Source organism: Hyperolius riggenbachi, chromosome 5 (assembly GCF_040937935.1).
Source record: "Hyperolius riggenbachi isolate aHypRig1 chromosome 5, aHypRig1.pri, whole genome shotgun sequence".
Lineage (NCBI taxonomy): Eukaryota > Metazoa > Chordata > Amphibia > Anura > Hyperoliidae > Hyperolius > Hyperolius riggenbachi.
In genome coordinates this window covers 204501070-204513928 of record NC_090650.1, presented here as the reverse complement: position 1 = coordinate 204513928, position 12859 = coordinate 204501070, and the positions used below count along the sequence as shown (strand labels likewise).

The window sequence follows — 12859 nt, the reverse complement described above, 5'->3', positions numbered from 1 at the left end:
GAGATTAAAGAATGCCATTCATTGATCTAAGTCCCAGTGTCAATGAGCGACAGCATCAATGAGATGCCTGCGTCATTGTGATGTCGGAAGTAACATGTTCACGCATGACTTCCTGTTTAGAGTACTTATAGTACGCCAACAGAAATAATGCACGAGGACATCTTGTGGCCAAATAGTAAAGTTACACCTACAGACAGTTTTTTTCAATAAAAACCCTACACATATTATTAAAATGAACTCCTTACCTCCCATAGTTGCCCACATAGAAATTTTGCATAAAAAAAAATAATTAAAAAAAATTAACAAAAAATAAACACAGTTACCCTAGGAACTGAACTTTAATATGTATGTCAAGAGGGTATATTACTGTTATTTTTTAAAAACTATGGGCTTGTAAATTGTGGTGGATGTAAATCTGAAAAAATGCACCTTTATTTCTAAATAAAATATTGGCGCCATACATTGTGATAGGGACACAATTTAAATGGTGTAATAACTGGGACAAAAATGGGCAAATAAAACATTTGGGGGGACAGCGGTGTAGGCGGCAGCAGCATCACAAGGCTGATTCCAGAGAGATTGCAGGCTGAAATTGCAACTGCTTTCTCTCCAAGATTCAACCAAGATCTGTCTCTTGGTCGATCTGCCCATACATTGCTAGATGTATGGGCACCCTTAAACTCAGCAGATATTTTGTCTAATAACACCACCACAGACACTAACTTACTGCACTAGCTCATTCAGTACAAAATTAAGCAAATGTATTGTCCCCCAACAATGCTCAACTTCCCTTTAATCTTTTCGCGTATGAGCTAACTAGCAATGATCATCTAAAGAACAGGAATAGTTGATCAATAGTCAACCTGTTTAATGTTCCAAAATTCAATTAGATGTATTCTAGTTTGTAACAGGTTTTTATTAGACTCAATATTTTATTAAATCAAATGTCAAATCTCTTAAAAATGTCTAGCATTGTGTGTGTACCTTTAGGCATACATATGAATTAAACATGCTGACTCCTAGAGCTCTGAGGAGAGACACATGAAACAGCTGAATAGCCACCAGAAACCCAGAGAAGGATTAGGGGAGAGCTTTACTTTAAAATGCAGAAGTGGATCGTGTGTCATGTTCAGACAATAATGAACTAACTACACATCTACATATCATTTTACTCTGGCTACTGCCATTAAGATAATACTCCATAGAGCCAAATTAATCCATGCCATTCACTGATGAGGATCAAACAATCCGAAACAGCCTGTATGCATGTTGGATTATTATGGCTCTGTACACATTAACAAGCTGACACATCATTGCATTCCAGCGGTTCTGGAGGTGTGTTTAGCTTCTAAGGGTACAATGGTTAATTTGCATATATTCAGCAGTGGTGCCTGGGAGACATCTCGAGCTCACTCTACCCTGAATTATCGCAAATTCTTTCTGTTTTAGGAAAGCAAACTTTTGTTTTTTTTAAGATAATAAGCACATACATAGTATGCATTAAGATCGCTGTATGTGGTGCAGCTCTTTCTTTGTTTTAATGTAGGAATAACAAGGTTTACTTTAATGCAGAAATAATTTTCATCAGGAGTGATTCCTAGTGGTGAAACACTGCAGTCTGATGATTCACTGGCTACATGACTCATGCTATACACTAGGGAAATTTGAGATGTTTTATAGGCATGTCACTGGTAAGGACAAGACAAATAACATTTATATTGCGCTTTTCTCCTGGCAGACTCAAAGCACTTCAGCTGCAGCCACTATGGCACACTCAGTAGGCAGAAGCAGTGTTAGGGAGCCAAGTCCAAAGACTCCTTATAGAATAGGTGTCTTGGCTTACTGAACCGGAAGATCCGAGATTTGGGATGCTGAATATGTGCAATACACAAAGACGCCATGTAGTGACCAGCCATTGAAAGCAATGTATTTGGGCAGAGTTTGTGTAGCCTTTGGCACACCTTTACAAAGGAAAAAATAGAAATAATTGAAAACCGTTATTAAAGGACAACTATCAAAAGTTATATTTTTTTTTTCAGAAGCCCTGTAATGAGGAGTGAAGAGAGACTGGGCAATAAGTCCCCATGAGAAAATTGGCTTTTTATACAGTATACATAACAGTGTACCGACAGATACTCTATCAGTCGCCGACACACCTCCTGCCACCTGGCATGCCATTTGAACTGTGTAGTTCAGATACACAGTAAAAAAAAAATATAAAAAAAAAATTGGCTTACAAGTACTTACATTACCTACTGTAAGTCTGCCCTCTCTATTACAGTTCATCTGCAAAAATCATTAACTTTGATTGTTGTTCTTTAAGCACTTCAAACCTTAACTGCAGGATCCCTGATGATTCTTAACTATTGCCCATCTATAAACTGAAGCATCAAGTCTGCTCCTTTGGGTTGCACTCTTGATTAAAAACTTATACCATTTAAACTTTAAAGGACCTGTTTATCTCTGGTTAAACACTTCTAACTTATATTAAAGGAATACCGAGATAAAGATAAACAATTGTGTCTATCCTCCTCCTCCTAAAAATATCTTTTTTTACATATCCCAGTTTTATTTTATATTTACATCCACTTTTTAAGTTTTTACTGTTTCATAGTCTCTGCACAATGACTGATTCAATGAATTATGCCAGATGTATGAACTACTGACCCTTTTATTCTCTTTCCTGCTCTCAGAAGTAATTTTCTGCCAGGAAAGTGTGGGAGTTACTATAGTCCTACGAAGTCCCAAAACTGTCAGTTGCATACCTGATGCTTAACTCTTTCAACATAGTTATTTGTGTGCTTGTTACTGTACATACACATGTCTATCTCACCATGCCTCATGTCACCTCGGTGTACCTTTAAGCAGTGATCTGAGTTCCTTGAATTAGTAAGAGAAAGTTTGCATGGGAAGAGTCCTCCCTCTTTTTACATCATGGGCTATGTTATATTGCCTTGCAACTTTTGCTATGTTCCATCGACTAGGTGGGACATTGTATTGTGGCTGGAAGGTGTAATGGTTGAGGGCTCTGCCTCTGACGCAGGAGACCTGGGTTCGAATCTCTGCTCTGCCTGTTCAGTAAGCCAGCACCTATTCAGTAGGAGACCTTAGGCAAGTCTCCCTAACACTGCTACTGCCTATAGAGCACATCCTAGTGGCTGCAGCTCTGGCGCTTTGAGTCCGCCAGGAGAAAAGCGCGATATAAATGTTATTTGTCTTGTCTATTGTCTGTACTGCCCATGTTTCTACCACTAAATTGTATGTACTGTTATCATATAATTATATAGCACTGGCATTTTTACAGCAACTTTTATAAACTACATTGATCAACATGCAGATAGTGACCCAGACAAAGAACAAACCAGCTACATCATGGCCAACATATTAATTAGCTATTCAGCCAACTGTCTACCCAGTAGATTCATTGCTTTGTAGTAATAATATAACTGCAAAGTAGCGGGGGAGTGAAAAAGTACTTACCATGCAAAATTACCGTATTTCGCGCCGTATAAGACGCTCCGGAATATAAGATGCACCCAGGTTTAGAGGGCAAGAAACAGAGAAAAAAAATAATAAACTAAACCTGGTGCATCCATATTTCAGGAGCATCTTGTACATGTCCTCCCCCAAATGGTGTCCTCCTGTGTACCTCATGTGTCCTTATCTCCCCCTGTCTACCCCGTGTCCTCTGGTCTCCTACCCCGTGTCCTGTGGACTCCCCCCTGTGCCCTCTGGTGTGCCCCCCTGTGTCCTCTGGTCTCCCTACTTTGTCCTGTGATGTTCCCCCTGTGTCCTCTAGTTTTCCCCTGTGCCCTCCGGTCCCCTTTGTGCCTTGTGGTCTGCCCCCGTGTCCTCTGGTCTGCCCCCTCTGGTCTCCCCCCTTTGTCCTGTGATGTTCCCCCTGTGTACTCTGGTCTGCCCCCCTGTGCCCTCTGGTCTGCCCCTCTGTGTCCTCTGGTCCCCTCTGTGTCCTCTGGTCTGCCCCCCTGTGCCCTCTGGTATGCCCCCCTGTGCCCTCTGGTATGCCCCCCTGTGCCCTCTGGTCTGCCCCTCTGTGTCCTCTGGTCTGCCCCTCTGTGTCCTCTGGTCTACCCCCTCTGTGTCCTCTGGTCTACCCCCTCTGTGTCCTCTGGTCCCCCGTGCCCTCTGGTCTGCCCCCTCTGGTGTCCTCTGTGCCTTGTCGCCCCCCCATGTTTCTCCCCTGTGCCTGGCTCCCCGCTGTGTTTATCCTACCCCCCCCCCCCCCGCTTATGTCACCAGGTCCCCCGCCTATGTCGCCGGGTCCCCCCTGTGTATGCAGCGGCAGCGGGCAGCAGCTTACCTCCTCCATCTTGCCCGCGCCGATTGAAGACATCCGGCTCCTGTGTGCGGCTTCGTCTAGTGCCGGCTTCTAATGACGCGTAATTGATGACGCGTCATTAGAAGCCGTCACTAGAGGAAGCCGCACACAGGAGCCGGATGTCTTCAATCGGCGCGGGCAAGATGGAGGAGGTAAGCTTCTGCCACTGCATACACGGGGGACCCGGCGACATAGGCGGGGGACCTGGTGACATAAGCTGGGGGTAGGATAAACACAGCGGGGAGCCAGGCACAGGGGGAAACAGGCAGGGAATCCCCGACATAGCGGCGGTTCGTAGCGGCGGGCGTTCGGAAGTCGGGGATTCCCTGCCTTTGCCGTATAAGACGCAGGGACTTTTTCACCCCATTTTTTGGGGAGAAAAAGTGCGTCTTATACGGCGAAAAGTACGGTAATTCTGCACATAGATTAAAACTTTGCATTAGGTATAAGCTATGACATTACATATAACATGTTCAATCTGTTAAGTTTTTTTTCATACCATTACTGGTTACATGCAGAAATCCAAAACCACTTATAAACACAAACTGTATAAATGAACTATTACCTGAAAGCTATTCTATTCTTACCTTATCACTGTCTAATGTATTCTGTGAAGTCCTCGATGCTATGGAAATTGTATCCGGTTGGCTGCCATCACCTTGACTGTCCAAGTCTTCTCCATCCCTGAAAATAAAATATATATAGTGTGATTATACAGATAGGCAAATAGATCGTTAAAGGAAATCTCTCTACTTGAAAAGCAAAAAATGAAAACCCTTCAAGCTCAGTTCTACAGGCTCAAATTACAGAAAACTTAATGTAGCTTGTGTGATATATATATAGATAGATAGATAGATAGATATTTATTTACCAGTAATCCTCTATTTTGAAGAATCTGCCGCATAGCCCCCTGTGACCCCCCCTCCTCTGTGTGTGCAGACCTGCTGCAGAGACCCAGCCACACCTGTGCCCCCCCCCCCCCTTCTTTCCACCACTGCAAGGCAGCAGTTATAATATGCACATGCAGCACTACATCCATGCTGTACATATTACAACTGCATTTTAGTACATTAGATGTCCATAAAGGCCCTTTCACAGTGTGCCCAGACAGTAAGATGGCAAGATAGGAATGCTAAATCCTTTAGTCAATTATTGTATTATCCTGGGTGTCTAAATAGGTTAACTGTGGCTCTTGCTTTGTGCAGCTAATGACTAACTCAGCAAGATGGGAATTTTTAGGCAGTTTTCTTTCAGAGTAATGATTCTAGAGAAATATACTGTGTATCTGGTTGCATTAACACAGGGCAATTGTGTAATCAAAAGCCAAATTTAATTTCTTTAAAAAAAAAAATCATATCAGCATCACATATTGCTAAATACATATGTGGGAACAACTTATACTTTTTTAGTTTTGTTTTAATACTCTAATTCCCTATAAACTAAACAAGCCTCACCCACAGCTTTTTAGAGTGCCTTGGCACTGTAGCAAGGGCTTATGGGAGCTCAGTCTTGGCAGGAGGAGGAGGTTACTAGCCAGAGATTTTAGAGGCAGAGGGGAGGAGGGAGGGGATTGAATTTGTCACATTACACACAGGCAAGCCAATAGCATCTCCAGCCCTCAGCCTGTGACAAACAGAACACGGCTGCCCTCATTGTATCACAGGAATAAATAATCAAACTATTGAAGCTGTTTGTAGCTAGATTTGCTGTGCAAACGATCTAGACTTTAGATAAGCTATATAGACAATTTACTTGTTATAGTTTTTCATCTCGGATCCAATTGAAATCACTGGGGGGGGGGGGGAGCTTGCACCCACCACCCATTAACTTTGACTGTCAACTATGGCCATTATTGCAGTGAGAGAGCAGGTATAATTTGTGTGCACTCTCTCAAACCAATCAGATGATTTCCAAACATCATGCAGCCTGCTGGGATTAAGAGGCAGGCAAGATGCAGAGAATCATACACTGTACAAATACTGCAACATTTGTACACAGTCATTTTACTTTTTAATTAATCTAACCATGGTAAACTAAAAGTTACTAAAGTAAGTGCAATAGGGTGAAATGTGAGTACACAAGCAACTCCAAGGACACTACAAAAAAAGGTATAAAAAAAATGATTAAAAAACAAAGGATATCCAAGGCCAGCAATTAAATCTATCTTTACTTACCTGGGGCTTCTTCCAGCCCCTAGACGTCATTTTTGTCCCTCGCCGCAGCTCCGATCCTCTCCAGTGTCCTGCTGGCTGACTCTGAAGGATCACTGACCCCCGATGGATCGGCGTCTTCTGCGCATGCGTGTTGCATGTGCAGATCTTTCAGAGGCTGCCAGCAGGACCTTGGAGAAGACAGGAGCTGCGGCTAGGGACACAACTGACTTCTAGGGACTGGAAGAAGCCCCAGGTAAGTAAGGATAAGGTAAGTAAAGATAGATGTAATTGCTCTCTTCTGATATCCTTTAAGCAAAACACTAGTGTACAATACAGGCCTATCAGCAATGCTTCTCCTTCATATGTTGTACTCCATGCAAAACAAGTTCAGCATAACAGAAATAAGTAGGAATCGCCAGTATCCACAAGAGCGTAGATGTACGCTCTTGTGCTTCTGCTTCTGCTTACTTCAGTTTAGTGAATATACCCCAGTGACTTCTAATCAGAGAGTTTGGGCTGTAAGTCTGAGGAGAAAAGTCATGTTGCCAAGTCCAGGGCTTACCAGACATAAACCGATAACTTCCTGGCACAGGTATTTTGCCAGGATTGAATATCAACCTCAGCAAGGCACTAAATTTGCTATCTGATTTTTCAATAAAATAAAACTTTTATAATATTATAGCAGATTGAGTATACAGCTTACCACTGGTGAAAGCCCTGTGCAGAAATGGCTTTTCTGTTTGCAGTAATGAGAATACAGCACTATTATGTAATTAATTAATACTTCAGATAACATTGTGAGAGGAAAATCTCTGAGTAAAAATCATCTATGGCAAAAAAGTAATTATAGGCAGTCTACTACTTCAACATGTACATAGTGGCACATTAGGAGCAACACAAAAAATACAATTGAGATTCCCGGCCCAGGTGTTATGGTGTCAAAGACCCTTCCCAAGTTAATTTGCAAAGTTTGTATATTTTAAATTTATGCTGATTGCACTTTGGCTATAATTTAACCAGATAAGGTTTCTGGACGAAACTCTTACGTCCACATACGCCCAAATCTGTGTACCTTATAGGTCCAAAGGTGAAAGCCGCTGTGTGTGCTCCCACCCCTGCATGAGCATGCACATTCACAATCTGTTTTAACTGTAAATGATAGCTTCTATTGCAAATAGCAGCAATCATTCAATACAGATAGGGGAAAAAAAGTTTTAGAAAAAAAAAGTAAAGGAACAAGTTCACAATGAAAAAAAGGGTTCTCTTCTTCTCCCCCGGGTTAAGTTTTAACCCCTACCTAGTCTATTTACCCCCTTTTCACCCCTGTAATAACTAAACATGTTACTGCTCCTTTAATAATTGCCCCAATTCTCTACAGAAGCAATGCATCTGTACAGCACTGGGTTCTCCTGTCACCCTAGCAACCACATCCAATAACTACAGATTTTTTTGGGTAGCTGGGGGCTGAAAGGGTATTTTATTGATAAGGCGTAATAGCTTTTCTTGTGAGAAAACTCAAGAAAAAGGTTTAGTGAAAGGGCAACTATAAAGTATGATCACTGTAATTTAAGTACTACAGCAGCAGAGACTTGCTTCTGAAAGAATGCAGAATGTGCTTGCAGAGGAAATATTGCAGTGGATGTGTTTCAGCAACAGGTCAGAAAGATGTTCGCTTTGCTGTAGTGTCACTCTAAGGTGCATCACACAAAATTGCTCACCTTCTAACAGCTTTTTGTTTTGCTGATATTGTCTTCGGTATATGAATTGGCTCCTTCAATGCACCTCTCAAGTGAATAGTCCTGTCTTGTATGACTTCTCGGATATTCTTAATCCAGTCTTGTTTGTTCTCAATGCTGGATCCCTAGAAATCACATCACCATGACCAATTAATATTAGCGAACATTAAAAAAAAAAAAGAAAACGATCCGTAGAATATAACACACAATGTTGAACACAAAAAATTGGCTTCAAACCCCTATTGTCTATTTTCAGATTTCCCAAGGGGCACTCAGAAGATACAGAGCTTGTGGAGTACACAAGCAGGGATGACACATGCTTATTACTACCAAGCCTAGAAATGTATTTTGTAAACTAAAGCTGGCTACAAATAATACAATCTGGTTGATTTAATAACATGATTGAAATGGTCAAATTTACATTTTTATTTAATTGATGGTAAACTATTTTTAGTTGGTTATTTTTCTTAAAGGACATCCGAGGTGAAAACAAACTAATGAGAAAAACAATTTTAACTATCCACCTTCTCCTAAAAATGACTTTTTTAGATATCCCACAGTTTTATGTTTTACTTAACCACTTAAGCCCTCGGTCATTTTCACTTTATGCATCCGAGCAATGTTCACCTCCCATTCATTAGCCTATAACTTTATCACTACTTATCACAATGAACTGATCTATATCTTGTTTTTTCCGCCACCAATTAGGCCTTCTTTGGGTGGTACATTTTGCTAAGAGCTACCTTACTGTAAATGCATTTTAACAGTAAGAATAAGAAAAAAACTGAAAAAAAATTCATTATTTCTCAGGTTTTGGGCCATTATAGTTTTAAAATAATACATGCCTCCATAATTAAAACCCACGTATTGTATTTGCCCATTTGTCCCGGTTATTACACCGTTTAAATTATGTCCCCATCACAATGTATGGCGACAATATTTTATTTGGAAATAAGAGCATTTTTTCCGTTTTGCATCCATCACTATTTACAAGCTTATTAAAAAAAAACTGAAATATTTCATCTTTACATAGATATTTAAAAAGTTTAGACCCTTAGGTAAACGTTTATGTGTTTTTTATTGTAATGTTTTTTTTTATTATTATTAAACATTTTATGTGTGTATTTTTTGGGGGGTGGGATGTAAATAGTATTTGTTGGGTAAATATGTGTGTATTTTTTTTTTTTTATTTTTTTTTTACATTTAGATGTAGTTTTACTTTTTGGCCACAAGATGGCAACCTTGAGTTTGTTTACACGACGTCACTCTAAGCGTACAACGTACGCTTAGAGAGACATAGGAGGCAGAAAAAGCGAAGTTTCCGAGAGATGCTGTCGCTTTTTCTGCGGGGGAGAGGAATCAGTGATTAGGCACCATGGCCCGATTCATTGATTCCTGGGCTAACGATCCGCGGGCCGATCGCGCGTGTGCATGCACGCGATCGGCCGCGGGAGCGCACATGGCCTCCTTGACGTAGTTCTACGTCAAGGAGGACAAAGTGGTAAAATCTAGTTTTTAAGTTTTTACTGTTTCATTGTCTCTGCTCAATTACACCTTCATTGAAGTATATTAGAGCACAAATCTATGTATTATTGACCTTTTTTTATCTCTTTCCTGCTCTCAGAAGCCATTTACTGACAGGAAAGTATTTTATGGCTGTAATTCCTTATCAGTGAGGGTGATGCTATAGTCTGTCCCTGTCCTACCTGGTCCTGACAAGAACAGAAACTGTCACTTGCATACCTGATGTTTAACTCTTTTAGGCAGAGAAAGAAAAAAAGGAACACATCCTAGTTATTTGTGTGCTTGGCACTATACATACACCAGTCTATTTCATCATGTCACATCAGTTGTCCAGATTATCAATTAAAAGTTAAAAGATAAAAAATGGCAAATGATTGCTTCATTTGTGAGTAAACATGTGACTGATCACAATCTAAATTCTGATCAGTTGTATTTGACTTGAATACATGGGCGTCCGCAGAAAATTTTCCAGGGGGGGGGGGGGGGGGGGCAAAAAGTGGGGAGCAAAAAATTTGGGCTGGTGTTGTGTGGCGCGCTATGGAGATGCGCGCCGCGCCGAAAAATGGGTGTGGTCATGAACCAGAATGTGGGTGTGGTCGTGGGTGGAGACAAGTTTACATGAACTAAGCAATGGTGGGACATTAGATTAGGACAGTGGTGGCGAACCTTTTGGAGGTCGAGTGTCCAAACTGCAAAGTCACTTTACTATCACAAAGTGCCAACAGCAATTTAAACTAAATACAAACGTTTTAACTCATACATGAACATTATGGAAAATTAAGTTGAAAATAAACTGTGAAGATAAACAATTTCATCCATCGTACTCCTGAAAAAAATTATTCATTTTTTTTAGAACCTCCCAGTTTCATTTTCTGTTTTAAAAAGCGGAAAAAGTAGGTTTAATGCTATTGTCTCATATGATGATGATTCAGCTTTTTCCATAGTCTCGCAGTTAGCAATCATGTGACCCCCAACAAGACAAATTCAGCAATCATGAGGCCCCCCCCCCCCCCCATCAAGACAAATTCAGCAATCATGAGGCCCCCAACATGACCAACTCAGCAATCATGAGACCCCCAACAAGACAAATTCAGCAATCATGAGGCCCCCAACAAGACAAATTCAGCAATCATGAGGCCTCCAACAAGACAAATTCAGCAATCATGAGGCCCCCAACAAGACAAATTCAGCAATCTTGAGGCCCCCAAAAAATCATGAGGCCCCCAACAAGACAAAGTCAGTAACCATGAGGCCCGCAACAAGAAAAATTCAGCAGTCATGAGGCACATAAATAGACAGCTTTTCACATAAATAGGCAGAATGCCCCCTTAATATGTAGACACCTCTCACCTGGCAGCAGTTCCCCAAAATACACTCAATCTGACAGCAGTGGTTCCCCAAAAATAGGTAGCCCCAGGTCTATAGATGTCCCCAGAATAGGTGGCCAGCGGTATAGATGTCCCCAGAACTAGTAGCCAGGGGTAGAGATGTCCCCAGAACAGGTAGCCAGGGGTATATGTGCCCAGAACAGGTAGCCAGGGGTATATGTGCCCAGAACAGGTAGCCAGGGGTATATGTGCCCAGTATATGTAGGCAGGGGTATATGTCCCAGTATATGTAGGCAGGGGTATATGTGCCAGTATATGTAGGCAGGGGTATATGTCCCAGTATATGTAGCCAGGGGGATATGTCCTAGTATATGTAGCCAGGGGGATATGTCCCAGTATATGTAGGCAGGGGGTATATGTCCCAGCATATGTAGGCAGGGGGTATATGTCCCAGTATATGTAGCCAGGGGGATATGTCCCAGTATATGTAGGCAGGGGTATATGTCCTAGTATATGTAGCCAGGGGTATATGTCCCAGTATATGTAGGCAGGGGTATATGTCCCAGTATATGTAGGCAGGGGTATATGTCCCAGTATATGTAGGCAGGGGTATATGTCCCAGTATATGTAGGCAGGGGTATATGTCCCAGTATATGTAGGCAGGGGTATATGTCCCAGTATATGTAGGCAGGGGTATATGTCCCAGTATATGTAGGCAGGGGTATATGTCCCAGTATATGTAGGCAGGTGTATATGTCCCAGTATATGTAGGCAGGGGTATATGTCCCAGTATATGTAGGCAGGGGTATATGTCCCAGTATATGTAGGCAGGTGTATATGTCCCAGTATATGTAGGCAGGGGGTATATGTCCCAGTATATGTAGGCAGGGGTATATGTCCCAGTATATGTAGGCAGGCGTATATGTCCCAGTATATGTAGGCAGGGGTATATGTCCCAGTATATGTAGGCAGGGGTATATGTCCCAGTATATGTAGGCAGGTGTATATGTCCCAGTATATGTAGGCAGGGGTATATGTCTCAGTATATGTAGCCAGGGGGATATGTCCCAGTATATGTAGACAGGTGTATATGTCCCAGTATATGTAGGCAGGGGGTATATGTCCCAGTATATGTAGGCAGGGGTATATGTCCCAGTATATGTAGGCAGGGGTATATGTCCCAGTATATGTAGGCAGGGGTATATGTCCCAGTATATGTAGGCAGGTGTATATGTCCCAGTATATGTAGGCAGGTGTATACGTCCCAGTATATGTAGCCAGGGGGATATGTCTCAGTATATGTAGGCAGGTGTATATGTCCCAGTATATGTAGGCAGGGGGTATATGTCCCAGTATATGTAGCCAGGGGTATATGTCCCAGTATATGTAGCCAGGGGGATATGTCCCAGTATATGTAGGCAGGTGTATATGTCCCAGTATATGTAGGCAGGTGTATATGTCCCAGTATATGTAGCCAGGGGGATATGTCCCAGTATATGTAGGCAGGGGGTATATGTCCCAGTATATGTAGCCAGGGGTATATGTCCCAGTATATGTAGCCAGGGGGATATGTCCCAGTATATGTAGGAGGGGTATATGTCCCAGTATATGTAGGCAGGTGTATATATCCCAGTATATGTAGCCAGGGGGATATGTCCCAGTATATGTAGGCAGGGGGTATATGTCCCAGTATATGTAGCCAGGGGGATATGTCCCAGTATATGTAGCCAGGGGGATATGTCCCAGTATATGTAGGCAGGGGTATATGTCCCAGTATAT

General features: G+C 41.9%; 1 protein-coding gene across 9 annotated transcripts in view; it reads right to left on the bottom strand.

The window, feature by feature from the left end:
• The window catches only part of TRIO (trio Rho guanine nucleotide exchange factor), a 322942-nt gene that overhangs the window by 114255 nt on the left and 195828 nt on the right, over nt 1-12859 (bottom strand). For all 9 annotated transcript variants that reach the window (XM_068236605.1, XM_068236606.1, XM_068236608.1 and 6 more), the window contains exons 32-33: nt 8211-8353; nt 4927-5023 (exon numbers count right to left, since the gene is read on the bottom strand). In XM_068236605.1, the coding sequence (XP_068092706.1) occupies nt 4927-5023; nt 8211-8353 (240 nt within the window). The remainder of the gene's footprint in view (nt 1-4926; nt 5024-8210; nt 8354-12859) is intronic.